This window comes from Phallusia mammillata, chromosome 1 (assembly GCF_965637545.1).
Source record: "Phallusia mammillata chromosome 1, kaPhaMamm4.hap1.1, whole genome shotgun sequence".
NCBI classification, from domain to species: Eukaryota; Metazoa; Chordata; class Ascidiacea; order Phlebobranchia; family Ascidiidae; genus Phallusia; species Phallusia mammillata.
In genome coordinates this window covers 31,160,628-31,174,769 of record NC_137252.1, presented here as the reverse complement: position 1 = coordinate 31,174,769, position 14,142 = coordinate 31,160,628, and the positions used below count along the sequence as shown (strand labels likewise).

The following is a 14,142-nucleotide window of genomic DNA, read 5'->3' as shown; positions in this document are numbered from 1 at the left end:
CTATATATAAACGGTATTTCACTTAAACTTGAGTCCTAAAAATTTAGTGTGATGTGGACACCAGTCGAAGTTGAAAGACCGACATTTAACTTTGATAAGCCTAAATCATCCATTTGTTTATAATGTGTTTATTTGGTAGATACTTTAACACCAAAAACTAGCGGCACTGGAGTCCGGTTCACTTGAGGTCAAATGTCAAATAGTTAAAAATAATTTAATTTTTTATCTTTTTTTCTGCAGACTTCTAGAAATGCCGGCGGTTAGGACTATTCGGGTCAGGTGAAGGTTTAAAACAAGGGTGCACAACCTGCGGCCGTACGGCCGCATGCGGCCGAGTAGACGATTTTGTGCGGCCGTGAACATGTTTATTAAAATATATGCACTGGCGGCCGTGACGTAAAAACCTCTTTTGCTAAATATTTTAACTTTCAAACTGCATTAAATAGATTTTGTAAGACTGTAAAGAATATTACCGGCCTAGTGACGCTGTGCATCACACTTTATATACGCCTATTCTGTGCAAACAATGCAAATAAACAGTCACCTCTTGCTTCACAATATAGATTGTGACGTCATAAATAGCTCAGACTGGTCGTCAGACTGTTTAGCTCAATCTGTGGATCAAGTTTTAAATTATCCGGACTTTTTGAACGCCATTAAATGGTTTATGTATGTGGGACAAGCCGTATTTTCACATAATAAATTTAAAAACAAAAACAAGCAGGTAATTGGCCGCCGTTGGTGAAATAAGAATCTGCGATGCGGCCGTCTTAGCAAAAAGGTTGTGCACCCCTGGTTTAAAATCATAAATAACGTCAAAACCAAGCATTTTTTCAAACATTGGACCTGACGTTACCTTTTTGACCTCAAGTGAACCGGACTCCAGTGCCAATAGTTTTTGGTGTTAAAGTATCTACCTGTTTATTTAGGATTCTATTTAAATAAGACACTAAATGCTTGTCAGCGTACACTCGGGTAAAATAAATATATTTCTTAAGTAAACGGTGAATAACCTAAGACTGTCAATCAGCAAAATACGATGTAGCCTGTTTACACATACTTATCAGAAAAAATGTAACTTTTTTGGAGTAACCTCAAGATTGCGGAAAGCAATTTAGAAGCGTTTCAGCTTGCTATTCAAAAAGTTTGTTACTTAATTAACTATATACAATACAAATGCCTTTCCAGACAGACTCAAGACTGACCACGAAACACATTTTTTATTTTGCCCAAGTCAACAACAAAAAAGCGTAACCAATGTACAAAATCCCCACCAAACTATGACATGGACACAGTGCGGTGATAACGTCACAACGTGTATGACCTCACGGACACTTTTTCCGAATAAGTATTATGCAGAACGCAGTGATAGCGACAAACGGTTACATTTGCCTAATGGTTAGTTGGCAACTTACTTGAGGTCTTCTAGTTGGCTGGATTAAAACATTATGGCTTCTACGTTTTTTCATTTGGCGCTTTAAACGCGTTAACATTTAAAAAGTGTTGAGTAAATTACCACCGTGTGCAACAAATAACAACGGTAATCTTTGTTAAAAAAATAAATCCAATTATCACATTTAGCTACAAACGAAGATTTTTACAACAGAAGCGGCATAAGTAATATGTTTCCCATAAACATTAGTGTAAAAAGCAAAACACTTCCCATTTTTCACGACATCTAAAGTACAAACAACCTTTGCACCGGCGGGAAAATCCTTCAAGCACTACGAGCAAAAAAATAAAAGCCACAAAGAGCAAACGATGGAGCTGAAACGTTATGTCCAGCTTATTAAGTTAGCGGGCAAGCAATTGACTACAATAAATTAAAGCGCAAAATAGCCCAAGGCAAAGCAATTAGCTAAAAAAGTGAAATAAAGGTAGTCGTGTTAACCCTTTCATTTAACACAACAGCACAATAGTAAAGTTTCGCGTATTGCTGAAGTAGCCTAATGGTGGCTATAGTGCAGTTCGTGGTAAATGCCTTACTACGGTAGCAAGCAGTAAACCACTACTCCAAAATACCACAACGCCAATCTTAGTTCATAGGGAAACAATATTTTGTTTAAAATCAACTGCAAGGAGTAGATCCTATAAATTGCAGCCGATTCTGGGGAAGTAACCGGCGGTTAGCACGCTTATCGCGAAATTGCTCAGCACTGAGATTTGGTTTAGCGGAAAAGGTACGCACAAATGCTTTGTAACAGTTGCAGTGTCAATTTGCCGTATTAAAGTTCAGATACAGTACGCGGCCAATGCATTAAAATCGACTTAAATCGCAGACGACAAAAGTTATCACAAACCTAAATCGAAAAGTGTAATAGTAAAACTTACACATAGCTCGATGGTGGTCACAATCAACGATTTCTCTAGAGTGTAAATAGGCAACGTTGACTATTTTGTCAGCAATATTACGTTAGGGCAATCAATAATAACTAGGCAAACTTTGGTTGAAAACACGTCAAGGCAAATTTATCGTAAATAGATAGAATGGTGATTTTAACTTTTACTTACTTTATGATTGTAACGAAAAATTTTAAAGCTTATTTTTTTCGTATGTGGCTTTTTTGTTTTTTTCTTTCAGGTGAACTAAAAATTATTTTGGTGTCTACAGCGTTTTGGCACGGTATTTAAAACAAAAATTTCAAAAGTATATTTCTTATTTTTTTTCACATGCGTTAGAGGTAAAACAGTGGCCCAAATCGCTTACAATATGTTGGATAGTAGTTTCTAGTAGGCGTGGCGTAAGGGTAAACACGAAAAATTCAAATACACTTGGGCGTCTAAAAAATAAACGTTGCACCACAAAAAAGTCACAAAAATTTGCAAAAATGCAGTAAACAGCACTGAATTTGTTAGAACCAATTAAATATGTTGCGATTTGAGAGTTCAAAATTTTATCGGTATTAAGTTAAGCCTACTACACAGTTCATTATCAGCAAAAATGGCATGTGGTCATTAGCATTGGGTATTACTAACTGATGCTAGGCAATAATATGCCATTTGTAGCAAAATTAACGTATAACAAGAAAAATGTTCACAAGCAAATGACGACACGAAAATGGGCATGACGTCATGATGTAGTGACGTAGGGGAAGCCCAATAGGTGGTCTTGCTTTGTGGTGGGCTTACTCCATTACTTCTTGGAAAACGACTTCTAAAAGCGATTGCAAGCCGACCGTACATTTATCTGTGAATAAATTGAATTGTTTAAGTATAAATTATGACAAAATGTACAAGTTTAACTTTAAAACACAACATTCGTTGGTAATTTTAAAAACAATCTCGTTTATAATCGGAACCATACATTGTTAACATCAACAACCAAGAAACTTTACTAAAAGATACAAAATCAGATGCTTATGGGTAAATTATGTGTGTGGTCCTCAAAAATCAACCACAGCAATTTATCTGCAGTTTGCAAAATCGCAAATCACAAGTAACCACTTGCAAGTGGCAGAAAAGGATCGCAAGTAACCACTTGCAAGTGACAGAAAAGACCCAAAGGCACTTGGGGCCTAGACACACAGGCCAAGCACACAATATAGATTCTGAATCACAGGTAAATCACCCGACAAGGCTTAAGATGCACGTGACACCATTGTGTGCTAGAAACCACGCTGCCCTTCTTGTAGTACTTGCAGCACTTTGGGTAAGTGTTGTTTGTGGCAGACGGTAGCCCAAAAACACTTGATACGCAAAGATCTCCAACCGAAAACAAAGCAGTTTTGCCAACTAAGCAAGATTCTTTCAATGCTGTGCTGGGAAACAAAGGCCTGATTTGCTGACTTGTGCCGAAAAATATGCCTAGCACAACACATTCGTCCAAAATTGCGAAATTGTCTAATTTTTTTCAAGCGGAAAAGGTTTTTGTTATAAGGCCTTAAAACCCAACAACAAACTGGCCGTTAAAGACACAATTTGAACCTAACTTTATTTGACAACACATATATATTGCATACTTTCTTGTAATGTCCAGAAATTACACACGAGTGTTACATGGCCTAGTGGAAAAGAGTTGTGAACATTTGCTGACACAGCAAACAAAGATAAGTGCACCGTCATTTTACGTAACAAGTGACCGGAGAGAAATTAGGTCGTGGGACATGTTTTCACCACTAGGCAGGGGGTTGCCGCCGCAAAGTTTACCCCCAGATAAGAACAAGCAGCAAAGGAAAACACGCTTTTTATCCGGTTGACCTGTTTAGGCGTCACAATCACAAATAACAGCGGACTTTGTTCGTTGATTTATCACGTCACAGTTAGATTAGCATGCCGGAAAAATGCTGACGGTCACGTTAACAACCCTCTCAAGTACTTGCATGAACCAGAACGGAAAAATACAAGAACCTTAACCTATTGCTGACAGGCGCAAAACACAATTTCGAAGGACTGTTGTAGCTTTTTGGCCCCAACCCGTTTGAGACAAGAAATGGGAATTATTTGTATGACAAGGTGTAGATTGCAGACTGTAAATCCTGGTAAATTGAATCTGGGTATCAGTCCCTGTTCTATTGTTATGATTCCACCTCTCATTGCTGACTGTATGTTGCAAAATATATTGAGACTGTTATAAATTTAAAACTTTTTTTCTTATGTGACATTTTCGTTACTTTGGGGGAACCTATTAAAATTTATGGACGTTCGCACGTACACGTAAATCGTGGTATTACAAAGTACTGTATATATTACAGGCGTTTCCTGAGAGCAGTAACTAAAAACTAATGGCGGACGAATTGCTCATAAAAATCTGTGAAAAGTTGAAGCAAAGTTGTAACTTAAAAAGTTTAAAAAAGTTATGAAAATTTCGACAATTGACACACAAAACAACAACATGGACCATTTATCCATGTATGTATTGACAAAGGCCCTAAACTTGTAACAAGAGACCGTGCTGTCTGGTAATCACTAATCACACTGTCATTAGCACATTAAAATTGTGAAGGAGTTTTCCCATGTAATATTGGTACCACTCGAAATCGGCCGGATAAAGCGGTGTTACTAGGGAGTTGATCACAGACCAGAACCGGAAACGAACGCACCTGCTGTTTGTGATTTCGAACGAGGAAGGTGACGTACAAGCGAAGACTTGTGACGTCACCATGGGATTTTAGCCGAACAATGCGTTGGATATGAAATCACAGTTTTATGGGTCGAGTAATAAAAAGGAATATTGATGTGAATGGTCAATAGAACAACTAATTGTCACCAGATATCGTTTGATCAAGTAAACAAATTACAATTTTTAAACAAGGCGCTTTTGGGGTGCTCGTACATTTGGACATAAAAAAGAAAGTTAATTTGCACTACTACCCTACACTATTTTCTTAAAAAATAATTTTTTGTAATAAAATGACCAATACATGATAAAAAGCTCCTTATTGTGTTGAATTGATGTGATGCTGAACTGTTTCAACAAATAGTCTTGTTTCAGGACCATACAAAACATAAGTTGTGTCTTGAATAGTCTTGAAGCCAGAATATTTTCATCCGCACTGTAAGTCGAATTTTGTGTTGGTTGACAAACTTGTTAAACATGCAGATCGTAACATATTTTGCAACGAATGTGGTTTGGCTATGTAAAGCAAAATTTTGTGGCTTTGTGAAATGCCTCAAGCAATACTTTTGTGGCCTGTACCATGTAGATAAAGATTTAAAACATGAGATGATTTTAAGCCCTCAATTTGAATGGATTTTGAGGCAATTTAAAATAGTTTTGTCATTGAAAAGCCCATTAAAGGAAAGCTTATAATCCAACTTATTAAAAAAATGGCGATGAAATTGTGATTCGACAATTTGACCAACAAGTTTGTCCAATCTTTTTTGAAATCTTAGCATTTTACATCTCGTCCAAATCAGTTTTTAAAACTGCAGCATAACTAAAAAAGGCACAAACCATATAATACCCCTCTTCCCCTAACACTGAACTAATCTCCTGCAAATTTAGGGGGTGTGCAATTTAGGCCAATGAGTTTACAATGGCTTTTCTCCCTGGACACAAAGGAAGTCAATCAGATTTTAACAGCTGGTGGTCTAACCAACTGTGGGAAGCGGAACTGAGTTTAACTGAGTAGTTTTTGAAAGATGGGTATGAAAGGAAATAATTGAGGTTAAAGGGGCTTTTGCAGATCATAAAAGCATGTCTATTGGTCATAAAGTTTACTATATGTCCACTAAAACCTAACTTTAAAAGTGTAAATTAAGAGCCAGTTGTGTGTTCAATCCCATGGAATTTTTACAGATTAACAAAATATAAGACACTTAAATTCAATTAGAACATTTTTTGGGTATTTTTGATCAGGCATGATCTGAACAAATACTTCTCACTTGTAAGCTAAGAACCATGTCAAATTAATGATTGGTCAGTTTCTGGTACCATTCATAAATCAATAGACCGCAGAAACTTGTTTCTTAACTGTGAAAGTCAATATGTTTTGGAATAATTACATCCCAGAAGCACCCCAAGCCAACACCTCAATTAGAAAACTTTAAATCCACAACAAATCCCAAAAATTGAGACCTTATTTCTAACTACAAAGCTCAACAAAAAAACTACATGCAAAGCCTGTACAACAGACACAAAAAAACACAAAAGAATAACTCTAACACTGTCGCTGCCAAATATGGCGCTCAAGTGCGCCGTACCGTTACTGTGCCTCCTGGAATACCACTTCTAGAATAGTTTGCATCACCCAAGTCATCGATCCTGGTTGAGTGGAAAGATGAAAATGAAAGACAAAAGCGTTTGGGCATGGTTTAGGTGTGATAAACTAACAGTGTGTATAGTATATTACATTCTACATTAACAACAATTTAACAAATTTTGTTAGCTTCAAATCCAAACAACAAAAGACAAATTTGTAAGGTTGAGTAGCTACTATCAAAACAAAGCCCAAATGTAGATATTGTAGGTATTTATTGCTGAACTGCACTGACTGGCTAAACAGTGTGTGGTGTTTGATTTGGATGGAAATTGAAGGGAAATATTGATTTTATAATGACATTATGTGCCTTGCCTATTCTGCTCCACTGTGATTTGGCTGAGCTGGCCGTCAAAGGCAAATCTAGTTATTGTATCTCAAATTGATTTGCTTACACCCCAGTTTTGTAAACAGCAGCCAGTTATAGTATTGACATACATATAATGGTGTATTGCGAACTTATGAGCATCAGAAACGGTGGTTCTGGTTCCACAAATGTTTAATGGTCAGACATATAATGCAAATAGCACAGATTTTGCTTTGGTCAAACAAGTTAGAAAATAATGTTTTCAACCCAAATTTCAAACTTAACTGCAAAAACACTAAGTGCTACCAAACCTAATCAATCTCCATCAAAACATTTTTTTAATATATATATTTTTTAATGTGTTACTAATATGAAATTCTGTTTAATGAGTACTATTTTGTATGCAGAAAACAAAAAAATAAACTTGGATTTAGGGTACTCACTCATTCCATTATCCATCCATTTGGGTTGTTTGTGTTGGTAGCGCACTCCAATGAAGTACACAGGAATTCCCGATAGCACAATACAAGCACCAATGAGGCATTCCTTAGGAGCAGCATACACTGCCATTATTACAAGGAAGGCAGAAGCAACAAAGAATGTGATAGGAAGAGCAATGTGATTCTGTGTGAATGATAATAAAAATCACTGTAATCACTGTAAAAGTTACCATACACTGCAATATTTTGTTTTATATTAGATTGCAAAAAAAATAATAATAAACCACACAATACTAGCAGTCTGGTTAGAGTAAATTTGAATTTATTAGGGATGCGCCGAGTCGAGCCAAAACCCGAGTACTCGATACCGAGCATCGCTGTTTTTGATGCTCGGTGCTCGGCTGAGCAGTTGCACAAAATGACCTGAGCGTTAAATTTGCATATTCATGCCCTGTTGTACAGTCAAGCCTAAAATGAGTTTCGCAGATACCAACAACTTTGCAATAGGCCCACTTATCATTCTATTTTAAAAAGTAGCTTTGCATAAAATATTTACGCGGACCGGCGGTTGGGAACCACTGCTTTAGAACACTAGTTACGTATGTTAGCAGGGGGTAGAGCTACTAACACCATAACGAGAATCACACACCCAAATTTGATTGGTTGTATCTCCAAAAATGTTCACGGTTAGGGCTATTAGGGTTGTAATTTGACGCCCTCTATGCATAGGCTATGACCAAATCTTGCATTATGTTGCGCAACGACAACTTTGGTGAAAAAAAGCTTACAAATATCTGTTGCATTCACTACGATCTTTTGTTGCCGGTCCGTGGAATTTTTTTACATTTTTACCAGTCCCACAGTGTAGAAAGGTTGGGAACCACTGTTCTAAAGGGTATCCAAGAAAAAATGAATGATTTTTCAAATGTATTAGATGGTGGAAAAATGCGTTCTTTATGGGCATGTACAGCTCAATAAAACACCGCCGGTCACGTAAGAGACCTGGTAGAGCTAAAACGTAGAAAGGGGATTTTTTGTGATGTCATAATGCACCGAGCGTGCTCGGCCGAGCACCGAGCATTAAAGTGAGATGCTCTGTGCTCGACCAAACAGAACATTTGCAGTTTTTGCACATCCCTAGAATTTATAACAAAAAAATACTCCTTAAATTAAAAAGAGTTTGACTGTACGAAATAAACAAGTAAAGTGTCTTTAAAGAAGCTATTGCTGCCAGGCCTAATGTATCATTTAGAATTGGTCTTTCAGCAGTTTATAATGTCTCATACAAGACACTTCATAACCGTTATCTTGAAACAACGATTATTTATAATATAAGCAGCTGGTAGAGCAATCCTCGTTTATTTAAAGTGTTGTGTTATGTCATTGACATATGCATTAAAACAGGGGTGTCCAACCTGCGGCCCGCAGATGCTTGGATTTCAAATGTACTGACTGGCAAACAAATCCAACTATTATATATTTTTGAGCAGAATAATGCGCCCGATGCTATTTTTCTGCATCCTGTCAATATGCAGCTAGAATCAAATGCAAATTTTACTTGTAGTTAAGCATATTTGGTAAGCCAAAACGTAAAATCACATTGTATTATATGAAAGTGCGGCCCGCCTTCTAATTTTGGCAAAATTGTATTTGGCCGCAGAGTAACAAAGGTTGCACACCCCTGCATTAAAATATTGCCAGTTGGCCACATACACGTTTTTAGGTTTAACACCTTACCTTTACAGGTCGTTGCAATTCGGGATACTTGTGCCTCCACCAGATAAGACCCAGAATTGCCATTCCGACACACAACCAGTTGAAAAAACTGAAGTAAGTGATGAGACTCCAAATGTCACCAGAGACAAGGTACAGAAGAGACATCACACACTAAAGATAAATTGACGTTGGTAAGTTTATGAGTGCAAGAATTAAACTAGGTCTTAGAAAAGTTTTGTTTTCATTAAAGATCTTAAAATAAGACAAACTTAACTCAGTGTTAAGTCATTTTATGACATAACCCGGTATATCTGTCAAAGAAACATTTGAAGTAAGCAAAAAAAAAGAACTGGGTCACACAAATAGCCACAAACTTCATAAACACCCGGAACCCTCATCCCTTTTATATTCGGTTATGAAGATAAAATGCATTTGTCCAATCAGCATCTCTAGGTTAATTGTCTTTTGTTTTTTTAGATCAACGTCTTGAGCTCCCGGTATATTTGTCAATTAAGATATAAATTGAAGTAGCATTTTATTTCTGTCTGTTTTGGGCACCATGATTTGTATCAAATGTGGAAATTTTAACGAAACTTTTGTTTAGTTGTGTTAGCAGTTTGTCGAAGTGTATTTGATTCATATGTAGTCACAAATTTAGTGTTATACAATACTTTTCTTATCTAACATACATTGAATATGATGGCTGGGACTGGTGTGTATCTCTTGGTATGAATCATAGCTAGAATATTTGGGAGCTGTCCTTCTCTGGCACCCACAAAGAACAATCTGAAATGAGAAATAAAATTCCAAATGGCAATTGGGTTTGTGTGAAAATTGTGCATATGAAAACCACTGTTCTTTTGTTACATCTATTTTCAAACTGTACACTTGTTTGAAAATTTTTTTTTTTGCATTGAAAAGTACATTGTTAAATTTTGCATATTTTATATGATTTTAAAAGTAATACCCCAGTGCAAAATAAAGAACTGGGTGTAAATTACAGGTTTAGACACTTAAATTGGCAATAACTGCACAAAAAACAAACAGTGTAACTGTCTTATACCTGGATGATGTAAAAATGGAGCCATTTACTGATCCGAAACAGGACAAGGAGACAAAAACGGGAATGATCCAGGACATAACACCAAGAGTTTTGTCTCCAAAGAGCTGGAAAAAATTATTAACACTTTAAACCGTGGCTGAACAAACTTATGCACAGTCGATTAATGGGTTTCAAGGATTTCCTGTAGTTCGTATCTCAATTGCTGATGCGAGCTGACTCGTGTGAAGCCAATGTTTATCACATGTGTGTACTATTATAAAGTGCTGAAGTGGCAATGCATGGTGGCCAAGTGTCACAGGAAATGGTAAAATAATTTTTTTGGAACATGGTATATATTTAAGAAAACTCTAATAAGTTTTTTACCCAATCTTTTCCTTGTGTATGTAACATTAGCTAGGTGCTGTATATATGTTTATGTTGTCAAAGTTATAATTTAGTAATTTACCACAAAATCTACAACCAAAAAGGATAATTAGCCCACAAAACAACATCCGTTGGCTATAAATAAGCATTTTATAACAAAACAGAAAATAGGCTAATGTCCCAAGTTATATGTGCTTGTGTATATGTTAATAAGACAACTCTATATGCTCATAATATGTAAAAATGCCTAAAGAAATATGTAGGACTATTATATTTAAACAAATTTAGTGCAATCAATTGGGAAAAATTTGCCCACATGTTTCAAAACTAATTTTTGACTTGGTTTTTGCAACACTTTTAGACTTAAATTGTACTTTATCAAAAAACAAACACTTCTCAAAGTGCTGTACTAGTTTAATATATATATATATAAACACTATCACGGTTGTATGCAAAAAGTTGAACTGTAAGGGGCCAAAAATTAAACTTAGAAGTTCAGTGTTAAGAAAGAAAAGATGTAAGACCTTGAGCTATAACATATGGGGAATGTGTACATTTCCTAACTTCTGCTTAACACAAACGTATGTTTCCGGCAGTGAAAGTTCTGCTTAACACAAAAGTATGTTTCCGGCAGTGAGCAAAGTATTGTTAAAACAAAATATGTTGAACTGTGCAAACAGCAGTTTTATTAGTAATTGTTCAAAAAAACTGCCTTAAAAGTTAGTAAATTTTATTGATAAAATGTGTTATCCTTTTATTCTACATACATTTCGAAAATGAACTTATTTGCTTTAAGATTTAAAACATTTCATTTTTTGTTTTCAAAAATTACTACATAAAAAGATAGTCATAAATAATTTTAAGAAAAATTCAATTTACTTACCACGGCGACAGCATTTGATATTCCAAACTCAGTTGGTGAGAGGACAGTGAAGTAGGCAATGTTTGCAGTTACATAGATGACCGAGACCAAAGGTAGTGAAATCATAATAGCCCGGGGAAGATTCCTGTAAAAAAGTCATAGTAAGTAAAGCCAATTCTTTTGTCTCATGCAAAATATTTTTTTTAGTTACATTTTTTAAGAATGTGGAGAAAGAGATGTTTTAAAAAGGTCAAAAAAAATTTATGTTGCTACTATATTTTTTAAATAGGAAAGTAAAGGCGTTCTATTGGCGCCTATATGTCTGTGAATGATATTTACTACAGTACAAAGTGCATACAAATTGTGCACATTCAGATGCCAACAAGCATAAAAAACGTTGGGTTGTAAACAGTGGCTTAGATTCAATATTTTGTTTCTCTGCTGCATTAGGACACATCGTTTAATAATTTTTACTGGGAAACACGAATCAACTCACTTGTATGGATCTTTCATCTCCTCAGTGACAAAGTTAAGGTAATTCCTAAAACATAAAAACATTGCAAACCAATTGTGTAAGTTTAGAAGCCTTAATGTTATGATCTTTTAGTTCAATGAGCATTTTTATGATATCGTTAGAGTATGTTGCTTTCACACAGCTCACATACCAGCCACCATATGCATAAAGACTGTTATAGAAGGCAATGACAATTTTTCCAATGTCGCTTGTAGTGCCCTCGAAAGCCTTTTCTGGTGTCAAGTACTCGTAACTTCCTAAGAACAAAAATGTACATGTTTGTTTAATATACATTTGTGGTTTATAAAGCAAAACTAAGTTATTTTAATCTGAATACTGAAAACCTATTTTAATTCAAATAAAAATGTAATCTTGCTAAAATGTAAACAAAATTCAAAAATACATTTTTGTTTTTTGTGATTAAACCTTTTTTAAAAGTTTATATTCTTGTTATTAATAAATAGACACTTTCACTAGTTTTCTTAATGTTAAAAGGACAAAAAAACAATAAACTCAGATTTTTTTTAATTTGAATAAAATTATTGTTTTCGACACCCCTAAAATCTATTTTCTTTTATGAGCACTTATTTTAAAGTCACGAAAATAACCGCTTTATCTGCTGTGAAAAGTTGAATATTAATACAAAGGACAATACACTTTACTGGAAAATGAGACCAATATCAAACAGTTGTGGGAAGCGACCAAATATAATGGGAAATACAACAGCACCATATAATAAATACACGCCCCCCAAACTCAGCCAATCAGATTAGCTCAGACAGAGGTGAATAAACTCATTGTAAGGGGCTGGAGGTCACAGAGGTCTGTTCTACAAGTTCTTGGGAACATTTCTGCTAATTTTACAACACTTAAAGATTAGCAGAGTTCATGGCCTAAGTTCTTGAAGCTTGCAATGTTATTACTTTGCACAGCATTTTTTAAAATGGGTTTCAAAAATGGAAATGTGTCCAAAAAAGCATATTTTATTGTTAGCAACTGAAGTCGCATTAAGCAAACATTACATAATTGTTTTTTCTGGCACCATATTGTATTAATTAACCTTGACAAATTTGAACTATTCCGATGATAACAATAATTGCCAATGCAAACAATTTTGCAGCTGTAAAGACGTCTTGGACTCTTGTAGCACCTCGGACACTCATACAGTTGACGAATGACAACACAACTAAAATAAATAAATTTTAAGTGAAAATTTTGAAGTGAAATAAAAATAGTTTCCTTAAATGCAAATTGAAAAACAATAAGTTAAAAAAAAATAGAAATTTGGCAACTTACTTTTGAAAACTTTTACTTAACATATCATGACACAAAGCTTGGTGTCAATAATACATTCACACATTTATATGAGTATGGTTACAAACTAAAACCAAGTTTGATTTTAAAAAAATTATACATTACAAAATAATCCACAACGAACCTTATTCTGGACAAATTAAAGATAGTGGCATAAAATAGACATCAAATACTACAGTAAAAATTTAAAAATAAACAAAAGTTGTCTTACTGAGGCAGACAGCTGCGAAAAGTCGCACAGATGACTCGGGCATCAGTTCAGCACAGTTTGGGAAGAAGGGCTGAACCAGGTAAGTTGAAAAGGTAAGGGCAATAGCTGCTTGAGACGTTGGTCGAATGATAAGCAATGCGATCCATAAACGCAAGAAAGCTGGTAGGGGGCCATAGAATTCTCGGATGTAAGCATAATCACCCCCTGATTTTACAATCGTTGTTCCGAGTTCAGCATAGCACAATGCTCCGATTGTTGAGAAAAAGCCACCAATTGCCCAGACAATCAGACTAAGACCGACAGAATTCACCTCTTTGAAGACGCCCACAGGTGAAATGAAAATTCCTGAACCAATGATTGTCCCGACAATAATGGCACAGCCATTTATCAACGTAATTTTTTGTTTCAACACTACTTTACTGTCTGTAGGTCCTTCAGATGAGGAGTCGCTAGCATCTTCAGGCGTTTTCAGTTCATGAGAACGCTTACTCATTTTGCCGTTTTTTTGTATTTAATTACAAATAAATATAATATTTAAAAATTTACAAAAACAAGAAAACATAGCTGAAAAAACAATGCCAACAAAATTTTTAATGTTAATTTTTAAACACAGCATTTATACTCTGTTTGTCCATTTATTGCAAACTACACTAT

General features: G+C 35.4%; 1 protein-coding gene and 1 long non-coding RNA gene across 3 annotated transcripts; one reads left to right on the top strand and one right to left on the bottom strand.

The window, feature by feature from the left end:
- Positions 1 to 1,201: 1,201 nt before the first annotated feature.
- On the bottom strand, positions 1,202 to 14,072 carry LOC145214307 (large neutral amino acids transporter small subunit 1-like). 2 transcript variants are annotated; one of them, XM_080082821.1, is made up of 11 exons: positions 13,489 to 14,072; positions 13,024 to 13,149; positions 12,115 to 12,220; positions 11,946 to 11,990; positions 11,471 to 11,594; positions 10,225 to 10,328; positions 9,851 to 9,947; positions 9,183 to 9,332; positions 7,449 to 7,629; positions 6,643 to 6,703; positions 1,202 to 3,187 (listed from the first exon to the last, which is right to left on the bottom strand). In XM_080082821.1, the coding sequence occupies exons 1-10, from the start codon at positions 13,979 to 13,981 to the stop codon at positions 6,645 to 6,647; spliced, it is 1,485 nt and encodes a 494-aa protein (XP_079938947.1). In that variant the 5' UTR covers positions 13,982 to 14,072; the 3' UTR covers positions 1,202 to 3,187; positions 6,643 to 6,644. The 2 variants fall into 2 exon arrangements, with proteins under 2 accessions (XP_079938947.1, XP_079938938.1); XM_080082812.1 differs by lacking the exon at positions 6,643 to 6,703.
- LOC145214363 (uncharacterized) lies at positions 9,292 to 9,932 on the top strand. Its single transcript, XR_013857031.1, has 2 exons — positions 9,292 to 9,352; positions 9,639 to 9,932. It is a non-coding gene; the product is annotated as an uncharacterized LOC145214363 (long non-coding RNA).
- Positions 14,073 to 14,142: the final 70 nt, after the last annotated feature.

Excerpts from the sequence above, each read along its gene's own strand:
- LOC145214307 (XM_080082812.1), bottom strand. The coding sequence starts at position 13,981 with ATGAGTAAGCGTTCTCATGAACTGAAAACGCCTGAAGATGCTAGCGAC. Across the intron at positions 9,948-10,224 it reads TCCATTTTTACATCATCCAG|ATTGTTCTTTGTGGGTGCCA; the intron begins GTATAAGACAGT and ends TTCTCATTTCAG. Across the intron at positions 9,333-9,850 it reads TCCCAGCCATCATATTCAAT|TGTGTGATGTCTCTTCTGTA; the intron begins GTATGTTAGATA and ends ATTTATCTTTAG.